General features: G+C 40.8%; 2 protein-coding genes across 10 annotated transcripts in view; one reads left to right on the forward strand and one right to left on the reverse strand.

Annotated features, from left to right (window-relative positions):
* Window positions 1-18,620, reverse strand: part of tubgcp2 (tubulin gamma complex component 2) — a 65,932-nt gene extending 47,312 nt beyond the window's left edge. For 2 of the 6 annotated variants that reach the window (XM_069885267.1, XM_069885266.1), the window contains exons 1-6: window positions 18,598-18,616; window positions 13,475-13,529; window positions 9,732-9,891; window positions 9,181-9,309; window positions 4,269-4,445; window positions 2,732-2,891 (exon numbers count right to left, since the gene is read on the reverse strand). In XM_069885267.1, coding sequence (XP_069741368.1) covers window positions 2,732-2,891; window positions 4,269-4,445; window positions 9,181-9,309; window positions 9,732-9,881 — 616 coding nt within the window. In that variant the 5' untranslated portion in view covers window positions 9,882-9,891; window positions 13,475-13,529; window positions 18,598-18,616. Of the gene's footprint in view, window positions 1-2,731; window positions 2,892-3,918; window positions 4,007-4,268; window positions 4,446-9,180; window positions 9,310-9,731; window positions 9,892-12,178; window positions 12,355-13,091; window positions 13,429-13,474; window positions 13,530-18,597 lie in introns of those variants that run through there. The other 4 variants (XM_069885269.1, XM_069885268.1, XM_069885270.1 and 1 more) reach the window with 4 other exon arrangements.
* The window catches only part of znf511 (zinc finger protein 511), a 30,650-nt gene continuing 18,856 nt past the window's right edge, over window positions 13,674-25,467 (forward strand). For 3 of the 4 annotated variants that reach the window (XR_011340137.1, XR_011340138.1, XM_069885291.1), the window contains exons 1-4: window positions 13,674-13,806; window positions 15,967-16,037; window positions 16,134-16,335; window positions 18,324-18,448. Coding sequence is in view for 2 of the 4 variants with exons in the window: in XM_069885291.1 (XP_069741392.1) it covers window positions 13,717-13,806; window positions 15,967-16,037; window positions 16,134-16,335; window positions 18,324-18,448 (488 nt within the window). In the remaining 2 variants the exon portion in view is untranslated. The remainder of the gene's footprint in view (window positions 13,807-15,966; window positions 16,038-16,133; window positions 16,336-18,323; window positions 18,449-25,467) is intronic. The other variant, XM_069885292.1, reaches the window with a different exon arrangement.

Here is a 25,467-nt window from a genome sequence, read left to right on the forward strand (position 1 = left end):
TCTCGAAGACAATCAACATAACTAACCAGATCATACAGTGTTGAGCTTGGACTCAAATTCAAAAACTTGCCTGGCAAGGTTAACATAGTGCCATATGCTAGCTCTGTTGGTGAACATCAAAGATCTGCCTCAACGGCAGTACACACTCCAAGGAGAATGTTTGCTCCACTTAGATGCATCACCACCTGTTGTTAATACTGCCTTCAATTGTCAAAGGAAACGGTCAACGAGGTCGTTGGCCTGTGGATGATAAACCGTTGTGCAAAATATGGGGAGGCCCAGAAAATCAGTGAGAGCTCGGAACAATGCTGACTTGAACGGAGACCCTCGATCTGTTGTAATCGAGACCGAACATTGAAAGGTGGAATCCAATGATCCACGAAAGCCCTTGCAACCGAAACTCATACATGCTGAAAGGGGTAATTACTGCAGTCTTCGCGACATCAGAAGGCTCAACTGGAGTCTGATTGTAAGCACATACTAGATAAATTTTCACAAATACATGTTTATCGTGGAGGTTTGGTGAAAAGTCTTGTAAATTGGGGATGTTGTATCAGTCAGGCACTGAAGAATTATTTAGGGTACGATAATCAACACAAGGTCGCCCATCCCCAGGATATTTCTTCAGAACAATATGCCACAAAGCCCAGCAGCTGTCAGTTCTACGGAATATGCCCAATTCTTCCTCGATTGAGAAGGTGCTGGCGCTTCACAATGCACAGTAAGTAGCTGTTCCAGTTTCATTTGCTCCTGTCCACCAGGGAAAGAAGCCAACCTTTCTAACTTCAATGCAGAGGTCGTGGACATAACAAGGTCCACATGATCCTCAAACTGATTGAGGGTTGACATTTGAAAGACACTCACCAAATGCTCTTGAACATGACGAGGTAAACTTCGAAAGAACCTGTTTCCAAAAATCACTTTCGTCAGGATCTATTTCAGCTGGCCCATGCCACCCCCTCAACATCTGTGACAGCTGCCTATCGCTTTGGCTGTCACCAGGTAATTTGGCATACATGTCTCCTTAGATGGCTGAGTATACCGCAGAGTAGCTGCCTTAAGCAGGTCTTAGAGAGATTACCATCCAGATCCACCAAGACATCCTCCATTTCACAGGGAACCTGCTCTGGAAGATGCTCCACAAGTAAACCGTACTTTGTCTTATGACCTCGTCACACTGAGGGCAGAGAAATGCGCTTTAAGGAATATGAACCATGCTGGTTCATTATTATTAAAAAGGGGGGGGGTGGGGAAATCTTTAGTATAACCTCCCCAACTGTTCCTGAAAGGGATTTACCCTCATCACTATACATTTTAAATTAGAAGGTATCACTTTTAATGGCTCTAATTTATTACAAACAAATAAAGAATACACTCACTTGTTTCTTCTAGCACACCATGAAGTCGACTTTCTTTTTTTTTTTTTAAAAAAAAAATTCACTAGACACAATATTGCGTTCTTCAACTCCCCAAACACCACCCAGCTAAACTTCTCTGACCTTCTCTGACCATTGTCTCACTGCCACATGGGTAATCCCGACACTCTCACTCTCCTCCTCCCGAAGAAGGCAAGTATGTGACCATCACAGTCTAACCAGAGCACTACTCCAGAATCAAAGATATTTTAACATCACTTTTTTTTTGCACTGACTGAAACCAATATTTAGCTTTTTTTTTATACATTTATTATATCTTTTTACTTATAGTTTAGTGTGTTTCACAAACCTGCAGCAAACAATTTCAGTGCATTTGTACAATCTACATGTACATGATAAAAAATTCCCATCAAATTTAATTATCAATTATTGCAGGGGGACAATTTAGAGATTAAATGCTCTGTCAATTGGAGCACAAGTGGAATGGCTCATCATATTAAAGTTCTTCCAAATGAAGGCAGCTTTCAATCTGGAGTTGACATATCTCAGAAAACGAGCAATGTTACATCAAGATACGAACAACAATCTTCATGCTACATAAATCCAAATAAATTGCTGAATAGAGATGCCAACTTAAGAATAAAACAATTTCAAGGATGGCTCCACAGCAAATCTTTGATCAAAGGGCACTTCAGGATGTTTTCTTCACAGCACCCATCATGAGAAAGGCTGACCTGATGAGGGTTAATATTTATCAACTCTTGAATCAAAGAATTAATTAGTGTCATTTTTGCTGGAGGAAACAAACCAAAGTCTTTTTGCAAACCAATATTGCCACAACATTTTAGTGAGGTACAATGAAGATGACATGGGCTTTTTGCAATTAAAAGATACCCAAAGGCTTCAAAATATAAAGGTCAAGGTTCCATTACTGTCACGTAATACTACATGTAGAATGTAACATAAATGAAATTCTTTGACTTTTGTCTCCTGTAAGGCAGAGAGTTGCCATTTTTTTCCAAGTGCCCCTACAGCACCTGGTGTTCCCAGGCACTCTCCCCTCCAAATATTGACCATGCCTGAGCCTCGCTTAGCTTCCAAGATCAGACAATCTCAGGCGTATTCAGGCTAACCTATTTGAACAGAACATTTAAAAATTTAAGTGGGGGAGGTAATGAAAGTTGGCAAGATCAGTAAAATAAGAATATGCATTTCAGTGTAAAATTATACAAAGTTCATATTGATGCAATGAAGGAAAAATCTCATTTTTGCAGATGAAGCAAGCTTGGAATTTCGTGCCCCTAGAACAAGACAGCATCATAAATATTTCATTTTCAAGTTTGACGTTGACCTACCAATAGAAACTACAGTTTCAGTGATTGGACTGGAGCTGTTTACGAAGTCCCCCAAAAGTGCTGGCCTCTCGTATACCCAGGCTGGGAAATGCGGGATGATCAGCCCTGGATTTTTTTTGCTGTGCTTGTCACGAAGGAGCTTTCGAATTACTTCAAGTGGCTAGAAATTAAAATTCAAAGTACTTAGGATGTGAGTCAATTTACTAAAAAGTACAACACTTTAACCAGATAAATTAAGTGATGTAAAGCACATCGCTTAATTATGGAAGAAATCATTTCCCATCTTAATTAAGCCCTCACAATTCACAATACTCAGTAATCCACAATGATAGGGAATCATCTGTTTTGAAACATTTGAGTTGTGGAATGATATTGATAATGAAAGGTTTAATAAATAGGAAAATGTCTAACCAATTCTTGAGGAGTTGGAGACAGAAGGGTGTTAAGAGGATTGAGGATTCTTTTGAGGATGGGAGATTCATAACATTTGAAAGAATGAGGGAAAATTTTAATGTACCTAGTAATACTTCTCTGGAAAAATACGTTCTACTTTGACATTACCTAATCAAAGTGAATTAGAATTACTGATTTGTAACACTATTGTAAATAAATTTATTTCAGTAATGAATAACTTACTTCAAATTAAGGCCCCCAAAACTGGGGTGCATATTTTAAGATGGGAAATATATTTAAACACACAAATAAGTGAAAAGGATTGGATGGATGACTAAACATAAATTTAAGGAATAGATAAATTATATTTGACTCCACAAAAAATTAAATAGATTAAATCCTGCCATCTTAGATTTAGGTTTTAGATGTAGATCTGAATTGGAACTTTTTAGACAATTTTGGTAAGGGGTAGGTAATTTTTTGGAACAAATTACTGGAGTCAAATTCCCACAGGACCCTATGTTATTTTTATTGAGTAATATTACGGTTATAAGACCAAAATGAAAAATTTATCAAATTGAATTTGTGTTCATTGCTTCAGCAGTTTCTAGGAAATGTATCGCAATATCATGGAAGTCAGAAATAGATTGAGGCATGGAAAGATGGCTCAGAGAACTTCGCAGCTGTAGACCATTAGAGAAAATTACTTCTAATCTGTGATATAAATATCACGTACTCTGGAAAATATGGAGTCCATATTTACAAAATTTTGATCGACTCTCTGAAGACCTCACCTTGGTAACCTCCAATAGACTTTGTTGTATTAATGTTTTATTTTCTTCCCATTCTCCAGTTTTTTTCTTTCTTTCTTTTCCTTCAGGGTTGCGATGATGTGTATAATTTCTTTTGAAATAATTTAGAATTGAATGCAATGTAATTATATTCTGGTTTAAAATTTTATAAAGAAAGAATTAAAAAAGTAATCCACGATGATCCACAATCTTAATCATGGTTGAAAATAATTACTGTGTGTTGAATAAAATTGAGTGCACAGAACCAGCAGAGATTCATCACATCTCAATGACCTGGTTGTTTTGCTGTGCCTTGAAAAATACCATAAATGTGTAAATATTCAATTTCCCACCTGTTGTGAAGTTGAGCTTGTGGTGACGCTACCAAGCTGTTTTCGGAGTTCTTCAAGTTCCTGCAGAGAGAGCTTGGCAGTAGTTGAAGGAACACTGAATGCTGCAGCACTGCTGGCCACGATGTTGGAGGAGTGCTCTGCTCTGTCCTTCGCATTCTGTTGCAAGTACTGTAGGGTCTAGCGTAAAATGAAAGTTTATTTTCAATATTTAAATTATTGAAACTCAATTACGGGCTTATAATTATTAACACTACGAAAGACAATTTGGCTTTATAGTCTAGAACAGTGGGTTTCAAACTTCTTTCCACTCACATACCTCTTGAAGTAATGCTGTACCATAGGTGCTCTGTGATTAGTAAGGGATTGCTTAAGGTGATATGTGAGTGGGGGAAAAAGGTTGAGAACCACTGCTCTGGACCCAATTGTTACTGAAATATTTTGCTTGAGAAAAATTGTCAGTGGCCCATTGATGAAACAGTGCACATAACAAATCAATTAGATACAATTAAAACAGTGGTTTTCAAACTTTTTCTTTCCATCCACAAACCACCTTAACTAATCCCTTACTAATCACAGAGCACCAATGGTATACGAGTTACTCAAGATGGTATGTGAGTGGAAAGAAAAAGTTTGAAAACCACTGGTCTAGAAGGAATAGAGCTTTAGTTTTGTATCATTTCATTTCTTGCCTGAAGCTCCTTGTGTTTCCAAACGCAGAGGAAGTAATTCAACTGGAACTTGTTGGGAAATAGAAGTCATGAGGCTTGGGATGCGTGCAGAAACATGGGAATTCTGATCTTTCTGGCATCTTTACAGCTGTGTTTCCCAATGCACAATCACACTGCAAAGCCACAGTAATTCACCTGGGAAATCTACACTTTGGATCCATGCCAAGAATAGCCACCATATAATTAAATGCAGCCAAACTGCTGTGAGGGAGAGGCAGTCAATAAACAGAAAATTTTTTAAAAACTGCAGGATGTGGAAGGCTAAAATAAAATTGAAAATACAAGCAGAGACACTTGCATAATCTTGAGCCACATGTAAGAGGTAATAACAATGGTCAAAGTGTCAGGTCAAGACTGATGCAGATTTCAGTATTTGCATTAGCTCATGTGTCATCAATGGTAGGAAGGTTACTGGAGGGGATTCGGGGAAACAGGATCTACCTGCTTTTGGAAAGGCAAGGAATGATAAGGGATTGTCAGCATGGGCTTGTGTGCAAGAAATCACACCTTACAAATCTGAGATTTTTGGAGGAGGTGACTGAGAAGAATGACGAGGACAGAGTGATGGACATCACCTTTATGGAGTTTGGCAAGGCCTTTGCTGTGGTAGGCTAGTCCAGGTTCGAGCATGTGGGAGCCAGAATGAGCTGGGGAATTGGATTCAAAGTTCACTTGGTGGAAGGAATCAGAGATCAGTAACACTGGGTTGTTTTTCAGATACGAGGAGGCCTCTGACTAAAGATGGGACTTGGGGATCGGTTCTGGGTCCACTAGCATTTCTGTGTTTTTACACATCATCTATTGACTTTCATGTTTCTCCTCATTTATGTGTCATCTACTTTAACTATTTCAATGAGAATGTAGATAGCATGATTAGCAAGTTTGGTGGGATAGTTGAGTGAATAAGGTGGGCAGTGCCACTCAAACAAGTGGCATATATTGGCTTTGGTAAGTGAAACAAAGTCTGGACTTGCACAGTAAATGGTGAGGCACTGAAGAGTGAGAGCAGTAAGATCAAAGGGTAGAAGTACTTAGGTGCTGAAAATGGCTGCACAGATGGTGTTTGGTACTCTTGCCTTCATTGATCAAAGCACTGAGTATAAGAATTGCAATGTCATGTTACTGCTGGACAAGATGTTGGAGAGAGTGCAGTTCTGGTCACACAGTTCGAGGAGGGATGTCATGAAGGATGAATGAAAAGATTCAGAAGGATGCTTCTGGGACCAGAGGGCTTGAATTATAAAGAGGCTGAGCACAGTTTTCCCCAAGATCAGAAGAAACCAAAGGATGTCATGAAAGGCACAGATAAAGGTAAATGGTAACATTATTTTTCTCAGCAGAAGGGAGACTAAAACTCGAGAACAGAGGTTTAAGATGGAAGGGAAAGATTTAAATGGGACCTGAGGGGCAGTGTTTTATATGGAGTGTTGAGTATACAAATAAGCTGCAAGAGGAAGTGGTAGAGGCAGACACAATTAAGATGGATAAAAGGCATTTAGAAAGCTACATGGATAGGAAAGGTTTAGAGGGATATGGGCCAAAAGCCAGCAAGAGGGACTAACTTAAGTAAACAACTTGGTTGGTCATGAACATTAGGTCAAAGAGCACTCTAAGTGCTTAGGAGGTCAATCCACATCAATGCAGCCGGACCCCCGAGTCGTTCTTTTTCAAATTTGAAATGTTAGTTTATTTACATTATTTGAATTTAATGACTTTGGTGAAATGTTTTAATTTATACTGAATTTTAAAGTTATTTTTAAACAAAGTATAAAATCAAGAAATCATTTTTAAGTGCTCCCAAGCACAATCATTAGCTTTAACAGTTTTATTTTATATAAACACAATGAATGTGACTCAGATGGCCATGGAGCTTTGTCCCCCCCCCAACACCCACCCCAGTTGGTTTCAGTGTTTCCCATTGCAGTTTCCACAAATTGGCATTGCACTTCTCTGCTTCAGACAGCAAATGACAGAGGATGATCTGCAAAAGAAAACTTCATTCTTGCCTCCTCAATTCATTATATGGATCTGCACAAACATGCCAAAAGTAAAAGAAATCTGCCCCAGTTAAATATTGTATGGAATTCATTAAAATTCACAGAAGCTTAAAAGCAGCTAAGGATTGTTGCAAAATTATCATCTTGAAGTTTTAAAATGACTTGCATAAACCAGTTAACAGAGCACATTGATAGCATTTTTCTGACCAGAACGTGACACAAACAGATATTCTGTTCATTCCTTAAAATTCTAAAATATGCATTTTTATAATGTGGTCGTTCACTGTTTTTGCCTCATTCCCAAACTCTATCTTCCTTTAAAATAAGTAATCCCATGCACAATTTCAGCATTAAAACTCAAGACTACTTTGGATAATGCAGATCGCTCATGATCCAAGTAGCACAACTGCAACTTTTTCAGAACAGGATCTGAAATGATTATATAGGCCAGTTTCAGCACCTCCTTTTAATAGCTGCCTTCAGGACAGCATTGGAACAGGTCTAAGAGCAGGGCATTTTTGTCAGAGAAAGCAGGTAGCAATAACAGAAGGTCTAAGACAGTAGTTCTCAAACTTTTTAAAGTTTGAAAGCTTTAATCTTACCTGACTGTTCAATTTTGGGTGAGAAATAACCAATTAAAAATGACACTCTTTTGACAGATTAGACAAAAAAAGTGGATTGCTATATCAAGAAGGAAACCAAATACATTAAGGTAACAATGTCATCTTCACAAAACGCAATTGTTTTGTTAATAAAATCACATAGTGTTGGAATGATGTCAGCAAAATTGGAGATATTTCTGATATATGCCTGATATTTCCAGGTTTTCTGATCTTATTTCTAATCTCCAGCATCCAAAACGTTGAATATTTTGAAAACTTAGTTCTACAATTTGAACATGCATTTATTCAGACCAATAACCTTCTATAATAAAAATAACTTTCACTTGGGGTTTCCAAAATGAACTTTGACTGCTAGAAACCTAACAATGTTGCAACATTTTAAGATGGTATAATTAATTTTTAAATTTAAATTTAGACATACAGCACACGAGCCTATGCCGCTCAATTACACCCAACTGACCTACAACCCCCAGTACTTTCTGACGGTGGTAGGACACCGGAGCACCCAGAGGAAATCCACACAGACATAGGGGAGAACATACAGACTCCTTACAGAGAGTGCAGGATTTAAACCCCGGTCCTGATCGCTGGTGTTGTAACAGCATTATGCTAACCATGCTGCCCAAATTCACGCAATTCAAACCTGTATCTCTGCAACAACTTGTTTACATTTATTTTGTGTGTTTCGTGCAGCAAACTATCTGAAATTTTCACTGGAGATCTTATTAGCTGAGTCTATGACCAGGTTTCTTCAACATGCAAAAATCACAAAAAAGTTTCTAAATTTGTGAGCTATATAGATTCTGTCTTTGATTTTAATCTTCAATCTTTCATTATGCTCAGCTCAAGAGCTAATCTTATTACTTTGTTTGATTGCATATACTTCCTTTGATAAATCTTAAGGTTCGTGCCTTTATTGTTTACGCTTTATAGTTCAACTTCTCACTTATAAATCTCTTCATCTCCCCCATAGTAAAGTCCATTGATGATTTTGCTTCATTAAAGTTGAATAAAAGTTGGTGAAAACTATGCCCCTGATAATTTATCACACATCCTTGTAGTTACAAAACTGGGGAATGAGGGAAAAAATGTTTGAAGCACAAAAGACAATCACAATATGTGTATTGAATAACAATGTGTTTGTGTGTGTTTCAGCTCTGGTCATTTAAAAATGTGTTTAAAGTTACTAGTGATTTGAAGGAAAACTCTTGAGTGATGCACATCAGTGTCAAATAGAACCAGGTAACACAATAAAAGTGGACTCTAAGTCTCTGAACGAAAACACATGCAGTATTATCAAGGGTTCCAATGACTATTTCAATAAATGCAATCTCAATGAGCAGTAAAGGAGTTTGTACTTTCTCCCCTTATCTGTGTGGGTTTTCTCCAGGGGCTCCAGTTTCCTCCCACCCTTCAAAAACGTACCAGGGTGTAGGTTGATGGGGTGTAGTTTGGGCAGCATGGGCGTAGGGGCGAATTGTCTAATAAACCCTTACTGTGAAAAAGTTTTACAAAAAGCCACATCAGAAATTCAACAAAAGGCTGAACATTTTAAAATTCATACTTCCTTATCTTCAGTAAGTTTTGACAACAGATAAACCATTGGATCCACATTCCGAATGTTTATTGACTTCAGCTCATCATATTTTCTGAGAAATTCCTCTGGCGTTCTGGAGAATTCAGTAATTTTTACCTGGAAATATTTAACAAACAAAACTTTAGTTTTTATGCAGTGTGTATGCCTCATCAATTTTGCAGCCTTCTCTACAACCACCACTCTGGTCTGAGTTGAAAATAATGGCATCTTTCGTCACACTGCCCTCAAAAATAGCCAGACTCCACTCAGCAAGAGTGCACGTTAAAAACAGTTTTCACTCATTAGAGAACAAGATGTTGTACTGCACAAGTTGACACATCATCCCTTTGGTAGCTCTTGAAAAGGACTCTCACTTTAATTCTATTCCCTTCAACTCCGCAATTTATTGTACCTTCATCCAATTCAACTTGTGAAAGATGATCACATCTGTTTTTGTCAATCTTTAGGCAGTGCCTTCTAGACTTTAATGCATTTTAAATGCAGCAAATTCATTTACCAGAAATGAGTGGGTACATTACCTTTGCACTGTGGGAAGATACAGTGGTAGTGACATATGGAGTTCTATTTCTTTGAAGAAGGTCTATGTACACTTCAGCTCCATCACCACCACGAACCCGAAGCAAACACAGTAGTTCATTCACATCATGATGGATTCGGAATTCACTCATGATTGCTTTCCTGAAAAATGAAAAGCTGCAAGTTTGTGGAAATATAAAAAATTCCAATCACAGCAATGCAATAACACCTTTCAATATATCCAAGTCCACTATTTGGCAGCCCTCTCTTCATTAAGGCAACTTGTGTGGCCTCACAGATCTTTTCAAAACTAAAATTCAGGAGTGGCAGTCGTGGCCAATAACAGCAGCGCTCAAAACTTTTTTAAATTTCAAGTGGGCAGTTTAAGTAAAAGGCAAGCTCGTCTTTAAACTTGTTTTATGTAGATTAATTATTCTGGACAAGCAAATTTTGGCTGAAAAGATTTGAACTGTCAAGACTTTCTGAAAAGAATCAAAAACTACGCAACTTGTGTAGGTCTTTTCTCATACTTAAATCTCTGACATGAAACTAAACCAGACCCAACTGAAATGCATGGATACCAAAAAAATGCACATGCTAGGAGTGACTCTTAAATGGAGGAAGGAAATGATGGAGGAAACACTCAGAAAGTCAGGCAGCATCTGCGGATAAAGAAACAGCTAACGTTTAAAGTTCAAGTCCCTTGGCAAAGAGGTTAATTTTCAATATCACAGAAATTGGGTAGAACAAAGGGAATATTAGATAGGCAAGATCAAACAAGTTGGTGGAGTAGTTTGATATCAGATTGTACTTCTTTGTCGGTGTCATACATCGTTAAAAGCAAGTTTAAGGGACATGCCCAGCACAAACATTAAACGTTTTCTCTTTTCACACATGCTGTCTGACGTGCTGAATGTTTCCAGCACTTTTATTTTATTTATATTAACCTCCATAAAGTATAACTAAGTTCTGTAGTATAATGAGTTTCACCTTGTATTTGCAAAATTTGGTTAGTAACATGCGGTAATGCAAAGGTAAAAATTATTTACGTATTCAGATGATAAATTACACATTCCAAGGTATACAAGTAATCTGTCGATGCTGGGGTTTAGTACAGTACACAAAAGTGATGGAGAATTTCAGTAGGTCAGGCAGCATTCATTAGAAAGCAAAAAAGTAGTTGACATTTCGAGCCTTCTTCTCCCCAAAAATTGGGGAGTCACCCAAATAAGAAGGTGAAGGGGAAGGAAGGAGGAAAGTGCAGAGGCTAGCAGGCTATAGGTGAAAGGGGGAAAGAAGAGAAAGGAGCTGATTTAATTGGGGAGAGGGCACACGACTGAAAAAGATATCTCTGATAGGAGAAGGAGAAAGAGGCTGGGGAGTCGACAGTCTCCAATCAGATGGCATCAATAACAATCTCCAATTTTCTCTAACCCCTCCCTCGATTTTTCACTTTCTCTCATCCCATTCCTCCAACTCCCACTGATTTTCTCTGGCATGTTTGCATACAACACCAAACTTTCTAAACTCACTACATCTTATTAATTACACATACAAATAACTGCAAATTTAATGAGCTGTAAATGCATTAGATTTAACTCGTCTCTGTGGTAGGGAAATAAACACTTCCACAAAACATTTTTTCCAAAGACCACCAACTCCAATAGTCCATATTTAAGCAGAATTAAAAACAACTCTGCAATTAACGTGTGAATTATATTTTATAATCAGTTTTTTTTCAGCCAACACAATTAGAACTTTCTCTAAATATTCTACCTTTAAAATATTTTAATGGATGCAACACTAAAAAAACTTTGCAGATAATTGCACGCTGTCATTTCAACATCAATAAATAAATTACTTGTGGGTCCCGAGCAATGTTTACCTCAATGACCTCGTCCACGGAGTTCAGAATGCAACACTTATTGTAAACAGAAATGGCGTGTGCTAAGCAGGGAATATAGGAGTGTATTTTTCAATGTTGGGAGAATCACTGTCTCTTGCCTCCAAAAATCAAGTTCCCTCGTGTCAATCTCTTTTTGCTGCTATCTTCAAGCAAAAGATGCAGAAGCCTAAAGTCCAGCACCTCCAAGTTCAGTATGTTTTTATTCTTCCCCCAACAGCTCCTGAACGTCCCCATACTAGTCCAGGGCCATTAAAACACCAACTGCAATGTGATAGTTGTCCACCCTAAAAACACACAGAGATGCTGGAGGAACTCAGCCAGTCTCACAGAGCCCTTCCTCCTATCTTGAGATAACATATTTTGACCTCCTATGGACCCTGCAAGATCGCCCGAGTTCCTCCAGCATTTCTGTGTTTTTACTACAATCGCAGCGTCTGCAAACTTCCATGTTTCACTCTATTTATCTACCCTTTCATGTTTATTTTCACTTTTTCTATCTCACATGCATATTAATTTGTACAATTGTTGCTGCATCTTACATACCTGACTGCAGTTAGGAAAAACTTTGGTACCTCTCAAGCCCAAAATATCGGTTGTGTATCATCATCTTTGCATTGTGAAGAAAGCACGTCAGCGCCTGTAGTTCTTCAGGAGTTTGCTTTGGTTTGGTATGACATCAAAAACCCTAGCAAATTTTGACAATGTGTGGTGGTAAGTGTGCTAATGGGCTGCATCACTGTCTGGTATGGGGAACAATACCCCTGAGCAAAAACCCTGCAAAAGGTAGTGGACAGAGCCCAGGACATCACAGGCAAAACCTTCCCTACTATTGAGAATATCTACAAGGTGCGCTACCATCGGAGAGCAGCAGCAAACATCAAGGATCCACACTACCCAGCACATGCTCTATTCAGGAAAGGGGCATCTCTACCACAAGACTCACCCCACCAGGTTCAGGAACAGCTGCTACCCCTCCACCATCAGACTCCTCAACAACACACTCAATCAGGGATTTAGTAAAAACACAACAGTGGAGAAACTCAGCAGGTCAAACAGCATACTTTATATAGCAAAGATGAAGATACATAACCGACATTTCAGGCTTGAGCCTTTCATCAAAATAAAATGAAGACTTTTGTGTTTCACTTTTATTTAAGGGCTCCTACTTTTGCAATTTTTTTCTGTGTTTTGCAGTTTGTTTACATGGGTTCGCTGAGTACACTTTTATTTTGCACTGCCAATAAGTGGGAATCCTGCCTCGCCTGCAGAAAAAGGGTCTCAGGCATGTACCCTGACAATAAACCTGCAGCGCACTGTTTGACAAGTTGGCTTCGGGCACCTGCCTACATGTTGCACATCCCTTGCTGAAGGGCTCAAGCCCCACGACCGTGTGTTGTGCAGCTTTACCTTTGCTGTGTGACCTGCTGAGTTTCCCCAGCATTGTGTTTTTACTCACTGTTCTGTCCGTTTCCCCGCTCGGGGCGGGTTGAAGCTCCTGCACCCCCCGCGTCGGGCTCCCTGCGCTGTCCCGGGGCATCGCCCCCTTGCACGGTCACTGAGCCGAGTATCCGTTCCGGCACAGCGCCGCACGGAGCCGGCTGCCCAGGGGACGGGAGGGCAAGACCGGCGGCACCAGCCGCTCCCCACCGTGTGGCCGCAAGACGGGCACCAGGGCACGGGGCGCAGGAGTGGGAGCGGCCCCACCACTGGGCCGGGGAGCAGGCCTCTCCCCGGGCTCCCGGCGCGGGGCAGGATGCAGGCCGGAGCCCGCCGCCCTGGGACCCCAGTGCCCGCGCTCTCCCCTCCCCTCGTCGGAGGCCAAAACAAACCATACGGTACCTCCGGCACCTTCCTCCGGGAAGCCCGCGGCTCCCTCGCCCGGTTCCGCTCGCTCCTGGAGACAAAGAGCAGACTCGGTCTCAGCCAGCAGTAGGACCCTGCGGAGCCGACACACTCCCCCCCCCCCTCCCCTCAACGGCAGTTATCTCTCCCACGCATGCCGATTGGTCGGCCGGTTGGCAGTTGGCTCGCCCGCGCGTGCGCCTCCCGTGCCCGCGGATTGGTCAGGGCGGCGGGCGCGGATGCTGAGCGCCGGTGATGGCGGCGGTGGGTCGCCGTTCACGTTCCACTCCGAGCGCATCGTCCTGCTGAGGGACGCCGAGTTGTTCGAGGTGGGGTCGCGGGGCGGGGGGTCGCCCTGGGGCAGGGGGAGTCATCTGGGGGTGGGGGTGGTGGGGGGGGCGGTGTCATCCTGAGGCGGGCGGGTTAACCTTGGGAGGAGTGGCACCCTGGGGCGGGGGTCACCCTGGGGTGGGGTGGGAGGTGTCATCCTGAGGCAGGGTGGGAACTGTCACCCTAGGGTGGGGGATCACCCTAGGGGGAGGTGTCACCCTGGGTTGGCAACACATGGATATTAGCCACAATAATATCCTAGGGCCACAGGGTACATTTTCCCGGCAGTAAAACATGAAAGTTTGCAGACTCCGTGATTGAAGTAAAAACACAATGTTGGAGAAACTCTTCAGGTCAAACAGTGTCCTTTATATAGCAAAGATAAAGATACATCACCGATGTTTCATACCTTGATGAAGGGCTCAAGACCGAAACGTCAGTTATGTCAGATTTCAGATTTATTGTCTGAGTACATCACATACAACCCTGAGATTCTTTTATTTTCTGCAGGCACGGCAGAATTACCGCTAATTGGTGCAAAAAAGTACACAATGTACACGTAAACAAATAAAGAAATGTAAGCAGATAAGGAATGTAAACAAGCCAACTGTGCAATACAGAGAGAATTTTTTTAAAAAGTGCAAAAGTAAGAGTCCTTAAATGAGTCCCTGATTGAGTTTGTTGTTGAGGGCTCTGATGGTGAAGGGGCAGCAGCTGTTCTTGAAGCCGCTAGTGCGAGTCTTGTGGCACCTATACATTGTTCCTGATGGTAGCAGCGAGAACAGAGCATGTACTTGGTGGTGAGGGTTTTACTATCCGTCTCCGACGGTAGCGTACTCTGTAGATGTACTCAATAGTGAGGAGGGTTTTGCCTGTGATGTCCTGGGCTGTGTCCATTACCTTTTGAAGGGCTTTACGCTCAGGGGTATTGGTGTTCCCATACCATACTGTGATGCAGCCAGTCAGCACACTTTCCATTACCCTTCTAGAAATTTGCCAGGGTTTCTGATGAAGTAGAGGCACTGACATGCTTTCTTCACGATGCCATTGGTGTGTTGGGTCCAGGAAATATCCTCCGAGATAGTGATTCCCAAGTACATAAATTTGCTCACCCTCTCCACCTCTGATCTCCCAAAGACCACTGGATTGAACACCTCTGGCTTTTCTTTCCTCAAGTCAACAATCAGCTTTAGTTTTGGTGACATTGAGTGCAAGTTGTTGTTGGTGCACCATTCAGCCAAGTTTTCAATCGCCCTCCTGTATGCTGACTCATCCCCTTCCTTTAAAAAACCCACTACAGTGGTATTGTTGGCAAATTTGTAGAAGGTGTTGTCATACCAAGCCACACAGTCATAGGAGTAGAGCAGGGGGCTAAGAATGCAGCCCTGTGGTGCTCCGGAACTGATGGAGATTGTGGAGGAGATGTTCTTGCCAATTTTGTAGTCTGGAGGTGAGTAAATCTTTGATCACAGTGGGGTGTTGAGTCCCAGATCTTGGAGTCTGCTGATCAGTTTTGAGGGGATGATGGTGTTAAATGCTGAACTGTAGTCAATAAAGAATGAAGATAAATGCATCTTTACTGTCCAGGTGTTCCAGGGCTTTGTGTAGAGCCAGTGAAATGGCCATGCTAGATGAACTGGAACGTATCCATGTCACCATTCAGACAGGAGTTAAAATGTTTCAACACCAGCCTTTCAAAACACTTCATCACTGTTGATATAAGTGCAACTGGTCGATGGGATATATGTACTGTATCTTTATCTTTGCTATATAAAGTACACTGTTTGACCTGATTGAGTTTCCCCAGTACTGCATGCTTACCTGGTGACAGCATTTTCTGAGAGTCTCGTTGTAAATCAGTTAGTCCTGTAATAGCAATTAGTTTTGGTGGAAACTGTAGATAAAGCAAACTTGATGCATCATAGAATTCTAATAAGTACATAGTTTCATTCGGGAATGGTTTTTTGTGAGCCCAGTATGGGTATGTTCTTTATTTGGATTAAATAGTCAGCAGAATTATTGGCAAAATAGATAAATCAAACTCTTAGTCATTCTCCATGAGAAGCAGCCTGGCACATCAACGAAAGATAACAATTGACTTGAATTTTGAAGAATGTGAAATGAGCAAAGTAAAGTTTGAATTTTTTGTTTTTCTTTAGGATGGTGATATTCGTCGACATTTATATCTGCGAAATGTCACATTCAACGTGGGAGAAGTGGAAAAACCCAAGTAAGAATCTTTTTCCAACTATATTAGATTGCAACCATTTGAAATTTCCTTTTTTTTTTATTTCCCCAAGTACTAACTTGTTCATATTCAATTTAGAGTCTCTGAATTTTGTTGCCACGTAACAGGCTGCAGTCAACTATTTGATACCCTGGAAAACTATGAACACCATTATAATACCTTCCACCGCAATGTCTGCAGCTCCTGCAAGCGCTCTTTTCCATCCAGTCACCTGCTTGATATTCACATCTTGGAATGGCATGACTCACTTTTCCAAATTTTGGCAGCAAAACAGAACATGGTAAGTTGCGGTGGGGAACTAGAAGGGTTATGTTACTTTACTTAGATCCTGAGGAATGAGTTGAAATTTCACTATTGCAATGGGGTAATTTGATTTTAAGTCATTAAGTCTGAAATGAATGAAGCTGGTCTCAATAAGTTTCCACCAAAACAAATGGATTTTTATTAGAAGCTCATCTTGGTCACTAAGGTCCATGAGATGAAGGACCTTATTCAGTCTGGCTGAGATGTCTCTTCAGACTAACATTGTAGTGGAGTTTTAAGTGTTTCTTCAGGTGAGGCGCAGTTGCAGATGGATAGTAAACATCAGTATTGACAACAGTGGCCACTTCCAGTTTACAAAGTTTTAAGACAGAGTTCCATGAAGATCATTTATATTTCTTATACTTCTCACTCTGTTTTTTTGTGTTTTTATAAGATTATATAGTATAGAGCTCTGTTGGACATTCTCCCTTGAGTGGGTGATCACTCATTCCAATCTCACCCCCTTGGATCTCTCCGCACCAATCCAAACCTCACCATCAACCCTGGAGACAAGGATGGCATTATTTTTGTGTGGCGGACTGACCTCTATCTGGCTGAAGCCAGACAACATTCAGATACCTCCTTTTACTTACCCTCTCCAAAAAGACCCCACCAAGTCTCTTCAAACCACTGTATCATGCACCATCTCTGAACTCATCATCTGGCTCAGTCTCCAACCTTATTGTTTCCAAACCCCGTACCCACCCAGTTCTACCTCCTACCCAAGATTCACAAACTCAATTGTCCCAGCAGGCCCTTTGTGTCCATGTGCTCCTGCCCCACCAAATTGGTCTCTGCTTACCTTGTACCCCGAGTCCAGTCCCTCCCTATCTACATCCAGGACACTTCACACACCCTCCATCATTTCAACGACTTGCCGTTCTCTGAACTCAATTGCCTCATGTTTACCATGCATATCCAACCCCTATACACCTCATTTTCACCATACTGAAAGCCTCAATGACTACTTTGATGCTGCCTCATGTACCCATAATGAGCTCGTTAACTTCATTGACTTTGCTGCCAATTTTTACCTTGTTCTCAAATTCACTTGGTCCATCTCTAGGAATACTTTCCCTCTTCTCGATCTCTCTGCTCCATTTCAGGAGACAAATTCTCGATAGAATCTTCTATAACCCCACCAACTCCCACAACTATCTCAACAACACCTCTTCCAACCCTGTCCCCTGTAAGGATTTCATTCCATTCTTTCAATTCCTCTCTCTCTGTTGTATCTGCCCAGGATGAGAACTTCATGCCAGATCCATCAGAGATGTCCTTTCTACCACCATCAACTCGGCGCTCACCCACATATCCTTCATTGCCCGCACATCTGCTGTGGCCCCCTCTGCCCCACATGAAACAGCCACCCATTTCATTTCCCCATCCCATTCCATTCCCTTACCAACATGTCTGTCCATGATCTCATGCACTGCCAGACTGAGACCATTCATAAATTGGAGGAACATCACTTTATCTTCTGACTAGGCATCCTCCAACTAGATGCCATTAATATTGACTTCTCTGGCTTTTATTTAAACCCCCCCCCCCCCCACTTCCCTAGTCATCTCTCCATTCCGTCTCCTGTCACACAAACATGATACTTTCTTACCTTGTCCCTGATCATATCCAATTCCTTCCCCCATTGTCTGAATTCTGAGACTTCCTGCTTCTGGTTTATTCTGCTTATTTCTTGAAGGCTCAGGCCCATACCGTGAGCAATATAATTTTGTCTTCCTATAGATGCTGAAAAGACTGGCTGAGTTCCTCCAGCATTTCAGTGTCTTTTTACCTTGATCGTAAGTGCTCCCTCATTCTTCTCAATTGTATTTAAAACCATAGCACCTGGGATAGTACCAGTTTTTTTTTCCCCAGAATTGCTTCCATATAATCAATTTATGCTGGTATCCCAAAATTTCAAAACCTGTATGTTTGAAGCACAAACACTTTTTTTTTGTCTTTTAGTATCAGTGTTTGATTGAGAGTTGTACAGAAAAATTCAAGAGTTCCTGTGACCGCAAAAAACATTTGATGAAAGTTCATGGTTATCCATCTGACTTTAGATTTGATAAGCCAAAGAAACTTAAACGGTAAGTAAACTGTTTTCTGCAACATTTTTCATAAAGCTCTGAGGGTGAGGTAATAAACTGACCAAAATGTATTTTACCTTTCAAAACCCTGGGGCCATGCTCCTTATGGTCACCAATATTCTTTCCTTGTCCTGCCAGTAGACACTTACCATTAAACTTGTGGCATGACTTCTCCATGTGAAGTAATTGAATGCTAGGGATTTTGTCATCCAATGGATGCAGTAACACCCCTGATGTCTGGCACCTATGGGAATTGGTAGATCCAGATAAGTGTATTATCTGGTTGCTTGAGGCTTGCTCTTGCAATGCCGAACTGATGCACCTGCATTAAGAATAAACAATTTAAACCCCGTCATCCTGGGTTACGCCATGTTATTCAAACATCTGCTACAGGCAAAGCATGACCAAGGGTGAATATTTGCTCCCACCTTCACCAAAGGTTTATGCGTTACTTCAGAGAACATTTATGTTAACAATTTTAAACTTGCGTACTTTTACCTATTATTTTATTCTTATTCGTTTTTATTTTCCTCGTTTTTTTTTTGCCAGTTGCTTGAATTCCAGATACCAGGGGTTTTCCTGTAACATGATAGAATGATGCAGCCCGGAAGAGGGTTTTTGACTCTTTGAGCTGTAAACTGTTTGCTAGAAGTATATAATTGATCTATATTTATGTTCTTTCTATCAAGAGATTTAGATTTATTCTTTCTTTAAATATTTATCCAGTTCTATTTTCTGTGTTACTACTGTCTGATTCCATCACTACCACTTGTGCAAAATATATTTTAACACCACCACTTCTTATGCAAATCTTAATGGTGTGTGAAGCAGTTTCTCTTTAGGTTAGCTACTTAAAAAATCAACCCGACTTCTCAATTTTCTTCATATAGTTGAAGTTCCTTGTCCTGATACTCTTTCAGGAGGTCTCTGCACCTTCTCCCAGTGAAGCACCTTGGACACCTTTCCAAAAGAGAGTAATGATAAGCTGGAAGGAACAGTTAGTCCAAACTTTCAAGGGGTAATTGGTTTGACAGAAGGGGAAATAACCAGTAATGCTGTGGGAAAATGGGAATAGGAAGAGTTTTAATTTTAAAAATATTACATTTGTTTTCATATCATAGAATGAGCTTACCTCTTTTTCTCTGCACTACTCTCCAGTTGTATAACCCTTCAAGATACTGTGTTTCTTTAGTGCCAATCACCTGAGCATTCAAAAATCTGTTGGCAACTGTCCCTTTTAGCTGTCAAGGCCTCAAGCTCAGGAAACACAAAGACCACAAAAAGCAGTCTGCTGGAGGAGCCCATTAAAAGGTGTTGGCCTAATATCTCTTCATCTGTATTGGCATCAATTCTTCGTTCAATAGAGGAGTCACGTGGTGGAGTAGTGGCCGGTAGGAGAATACCAGCCCTCTCCAGTAAAGAAGAAATAAAGTGAAGAAAACGCAAAGCTCAAGAAACACAAAACACAACAAATAAAAGATAAAGGTGTGGAGAAAAGAAAGAAAATGGCCCCAAAGAAGGAAAAACCAAAAACAATGGGAAAAAAAGAAGGAAAGATGCCGGAAGAGAAAGGAGAAGGCCTTACCTGCATGAAGAGGCAGGGACCCGCCTTGGACAGAGGACCCCACTCCCCGAGGTTAGTGGAGACCCCACAGGGTTGCGACCTTCCGACCGCAGGACTGCAAAAATGGCACACTGAGCCAAACAGAAGTGCGCAATGTGCACACCAAGGAAAAGGAAAACACCGACGGGAGGGGGGCCCAGCTGTGGAGTGAACTAACACAGCGCGACCAGCTAAGAGATGCCCGACAGCAGGGTTCTCAGCTGGAAGAAGAGGAAAGCAATGGGAAAGGGAGTGATAAGAAAGAAAAACAGCAACAGGAAGACCAACAGATAACTAGCCCAGAAGAAGAGGACCAACAACAAGAAGCTATTCAAAAAAAACCCAACAAACTGAGGCAAGCAGCTCAACAAGAAAGTCAGAAGAGACACAGATACAAGGAAGAGAAGTAGAAGACACAAACCCAAGAGCAGACACAGAAGAAGAAGAACACCAAGCTCTGCACAGAGGAATAGAAGGTAAAATAGATGGACAGTATATAGATTAAAAACATTTTCAAGAACAAATGAAAGCATTAAAAGAATGATTGACATTAGAATTTAGTGAAATGAAAAGAAAAATGAAAAGTACTCAGAGCCGGTCATGACAGAAATAGGGAAAAGATTAGAAAATGTGGAAGAATGAGAAATGGCTGTAAAAATGGAAGTGAATGACTTAAGAAGAAAATTGGAAGAAAGTGACAAAAGAGTTAGAGTCACAGGAGTTGTTAGCTCAGAAGATGGATATAATGGAAAACTATAGTAGGCGAAACAATGCTGAAGAAGATTGAAAAGAGGGTTGGTGCGAGAACACAGCCTTGCTTCACGCCATTGTTAATGGAGAAGGGTTCAGAGAGCTCATTGCTGTATCTGACCTGACCTTGTTGGTTTTCGTGCAGTTGGATAATCATGTTGAGGAACTTTGGGGGACATCCGATGCGCCATGCGCATCGGACATCCGATGCGCGATCCAAGCCATGAAAGACCCCAACAATGAAGACGCTGTTTACATCCGGTACCGCACGGATGGCAGTCTCTTCAATCTGAGGCGCCTGCAAGCTCACACCAAGACACAAGAGAAACTTGTCCGTGAACTACTCTTTGCAGATGATGCCGCTTTAGTTGCCCATTCAGAGCCAGCTCTTCAGCGCTTGACGTCCTGCTTTGCGGAAACTGCCAAAATGTTTGGCCTGGAAGTCAGCCTGAAGAAAACTGAGGTCCTCCATCAGCCAGCTCCCCACCATGACTACCAGCCCCCCCACATCTCCATCGGGCACACAAAACTCAAAACGGTCAACCAGTTTACCTATCTCGGCTGCACCATTTCATCAGATGCAAGGATCGACAATGAGATAGACAACAGACTCGCCAAGGCAAATAGCGCCTTTGGAAGACTACACAAAAGAGTCTGGAAAAACAACCAACTGAAAAACCTCACAAAGATAAGCGTATACAGAGCCGTTGTCATACCCACACTCCTGTTCGGCTCCGAATCATGGGTCCTCTACCGGCACCACCTACGGCTCCTAGAACGCTTCCACCAGCGTTGTCTCCGCTCCATCCTCAACATCCATTGGAGCGCTCACACCCCTAACGTCGAGGTACTCGAGATGGCAGAGGTCGACAGCATCGAGTCCACGCTGCTGAAGATCCAGCTGCGCTGGATGGGTCACGTCTCCAGAATGGAGGACCATCGCCTTCCCAAGATCGTATTATATGGCGAGCTCTCCACTGGCCACCGTGACAGAGGTGCACCAAAGAAAAGGTACAAGGACTGCCTAAAGAAATCTCTTGGTGCCTGCCACATTGACCACCGCCAGTGGGCTGATAACGCCTCAAACCGTGCATCTTGGCGCCTCACAGTTTGGCGGGCAGCAGCCTCCTTTGAAGAAGACCGCAGAGCCTACCTCACTGACAAAAGGCAAAGGAGGAAAAACCCAACACCCAACCCCAACCGACCAATTTTCCCTTGCAACCGCTGCAATCGTGTCTGCCTGTCCCGCATCGGACTGGTCAGCCACAAACGAGCCTGCAGCTGACGTGGACTTTTTACCCCCTCCATAAATCTTCGTCCGCGAAGCCAAGCCAAAGAAGATAGTAGGCGAAACAATATAAAGATAGCGGGCCTTAACGAAGATGAAGAAGGCAAAAATATGAAAGAATTAAAAAAGAATGGATCCCAAAAGTCCTGGGAATGGCAGAAATACAAAAAGGAATGGAAATAGAAAGGCCACACGGAACATTAGCCCCAAAACCACAGTCACAACAAAAACCAAGATCCATTTTAGTAGAATTTATGAGATACACGACAAGAGAAAATATATGGAGAGGACAAGGAATAAAATTAGAGAAGACCATTGGAGTATTTTTTTACCCAGTCACAAGTTTTGAACTCCTAAAGAGGAAGGAGTTTAACACAGCAAAATCGATCCTATGGAAAAAAGGGTATACATTTATGTTGAGACATCCAGGTGTGCTTAAAATAGTTATCCCAGGGGAGCAAAACAGACTGTTCTTGGATCCGGAGAAAGCACAAGAATTTGTAGAACTTCTGCAGGACAGAAAGAGAGATGCAAAAATAATGTATAAGTAAGAACTAAAGAAGGGAAAGAAAAGGGAAGTAAGGGAGAGGGGAAAAAAGGAGGGGGGAAAAAAGAAGAAAAGAGGGTGAGCTTTGTTAAATGTGAAGATAAAAGTCTTTTCTGGAGAGGGTTGGGTGGGAGAGAATAACAGTCACTGTGAAATCAGTTGATGCTTTCGAACAGGTTCGCAATCTGAATGGATAGGGGAGTTGTGGTTGCCCGGCAAGGGACAAGGGGCAACTCAGAGAGGGGTGGGACACTTGGGGTTAAGGGAATTTTAGATGTGGGAGTTGTTGAAGTATTTTATGTTTTATAAGTGTTGTCATACATTGAGTTCAAAAAGGGAAAACTGAGAGATGAAAATGGGGAAAAGGGGAAAGGTGGTGGTGAGGAAGCGGAAATGAGGTGTAAACAGAGTATGAGATTGCCATGTTGAACTATATGACTATAAATATTAATGGAATACATAACGAAATCAAAAGGAAGAGGCTATTAAATTTACTGAAAAAATAAAAAAATAGATATAGCATTCGTGCAGGAAACGCATCTAACTGAAGTGGAACATAATAAATTAAGGAGAGACTGGGTAGGGCACGTAACGGCAGCATCAAATAATTCAAAAGCCAGAGGTGTAGCTATATTAATCAATAAAAATGTACCAATCAAAATAGAGGAGGAAATAATAGATCCGGCAGGGAGGTATGTAATAATAAAGTGTCAGATACATTCAGAATTTTGGAATTTGGTCAATATATATGCACCTCATGAAGAGGATCAAAAGTTTATGCAAGATATTTTTTTGAAGATTGTAGATATGCAGGGGAATATATTGATAGGAGGGGATTTTAACTTTAATTTGGACCCAAAGGTGGATAAAACTGGACAAAAGACTAGCAAAAAGAACAAAGTAGCCAAATTTATGATTAAATCAATGCAGGAAATGCAACTTGGATATATGGAGGAGACAACACCCAAAGGCGAAGGAATACTCAAGGATTGACCTGTTCCTGTTGTCAGCCCATATCCAAGGGAGAGTTAGGAAAACGGAATATAAGGCTAGATTGTGATCTGATCATTCATCCCTGTTATTAGCAATAGAACTGGAGGACATCCCACCAAGAACATATAGATGGAGATTAAACTCCATGCTACTTAAAAGACAGGAATTTAGAGAATTTATTGAACGCCAAATTAAAAAGTACTTTGAAATAAATACGGAATCAGTGCAAGACAAATTTATATTATGGGATGCAAGGAAAGCCTTTATTATAGGGCAGATAATAAGTTATGTAACTAAGATGAAAAAGGACTACAATCGGGAAATAGAACAGTTGGAAAGGGAAATAGTAAGTACAGAAAAAGAACTAGCAACAAGGGAAGATACAACAAAAAGAAGAGAATTGGCGGACAAAAAAATAAAATACGAAACATTACAAACGTATAAGGTGGAGAAGAACATAATGAAAATAAAGCAGAAGTATTACGAGCTAGGAGAAAAAAGCGCACAAAATACTAGCCTGGCAACTTAAAACAGAACAAGCTAGAAGAACTGTATTGGCATCAAGGAAAAAGGACAAACAAATTACATATAACCCAACAGAGATCAATGAAAACTTTAAGGGACCATTAGCGAAGGCGACAGTAAATGGATATGTATTGAACCAATTTAAATTAAGTAGGTCAACTAGACAGGGATGTCCACTATCTCCCTCACTGTTTGCTTTAGCAATAGAACCATTGGCAGAACTGATAAGAACAGAAAATAAAATAAAAGGGATAGAAATAAAGGAGAAGGAGTATAAAATCAGTTTATTTGCAGATGACATCATAGTATACTTAACAGAACCAGAAATCAATAAAAGAACTACATAAGAAATTGAAGGAATATGGAGAAATATCGGGGTACAAGATCAACGCAAATAAAAGGGAAGCGATGCCAATGAATAATGCGTATTACACAGAGTTTAAAAAAGAATCACCATTTAAATGGCAAACACAAGCAATCCGATACCTAGGTATTAGATTAGATAATAATTTAGGCCACCTATACAAATTAAATTATCTGCCTTTAATGAAGAAATTATAGGATGACTTAGAACATTGGAAAGAATTGCCACTAACATTGATAGAGAGGCTAAATTGCATTAAAATGAATGTCTTCCCAAGGATACAATACCTATTTCAATCGTTACCAATTCCCTTAACAGAGAAATTCTTCAATGAACTAAAGAGAATAATAAGGAAATTCTTATGGAAAGGAGGGAAACCGAGGATAGCGCTAGATAAATTAACAGAATGGTACAAACAAAGTGGTTTGCAGCTACCAAACTTTAAAAATTATTATAGAGCAGCACAATTAAGGTATCTATCAGATTTTTATCAAACAAGGGAAAAACCAGATATGACCAAGATAGAGCTAGATAAAATAGGGGAGAAGATACCAGAACATATACTTTATAAGTGGGATGAAAAACTGGTGCAATATAGTTCACCAGTGCAGCACCATTTACTCAACATATGGAAGAAGATTCACGTGGAAAGGAATAAAACAAATTACCAACTACCAAAATTATTATTGATGCAAAATCAACTAATCCCTTTTGCAATAGATAACCTTTCCTTTAGAGAATGGGAGAGAAAAGGAATTAAAAGAATAGAATATTGTTTTTTGGGAAATAATTTATTAACATTTGAACAAATGAAGTACAAATATGGAATAATTCATGGTACAATGTTTGCATACCACCAACTGAAAACCTACTTAAAGGACAAATTAGGAAGCAGACTGAGATTACCAGAAGGAAGCAGCTTTGAATATGTGATTACAGAAACAACGAT

The sequence above is a fragment of the Narcine bancroftii genome, chromosome 6 (genome assembly GCF_036971445.1).
Source record: "Narcine bancroftii isolate sNarBan1 chromosome 6, sNarBan1.hap1, whole genome shotgun sequence".
In the NCBI taxonomy this organism is placed as follows: Eukaryota; Metazoa; Chordata; class Chondrichthyes; order Torpediniformes; family Narcinidae; genus Narcine; species Narcine bancroftii.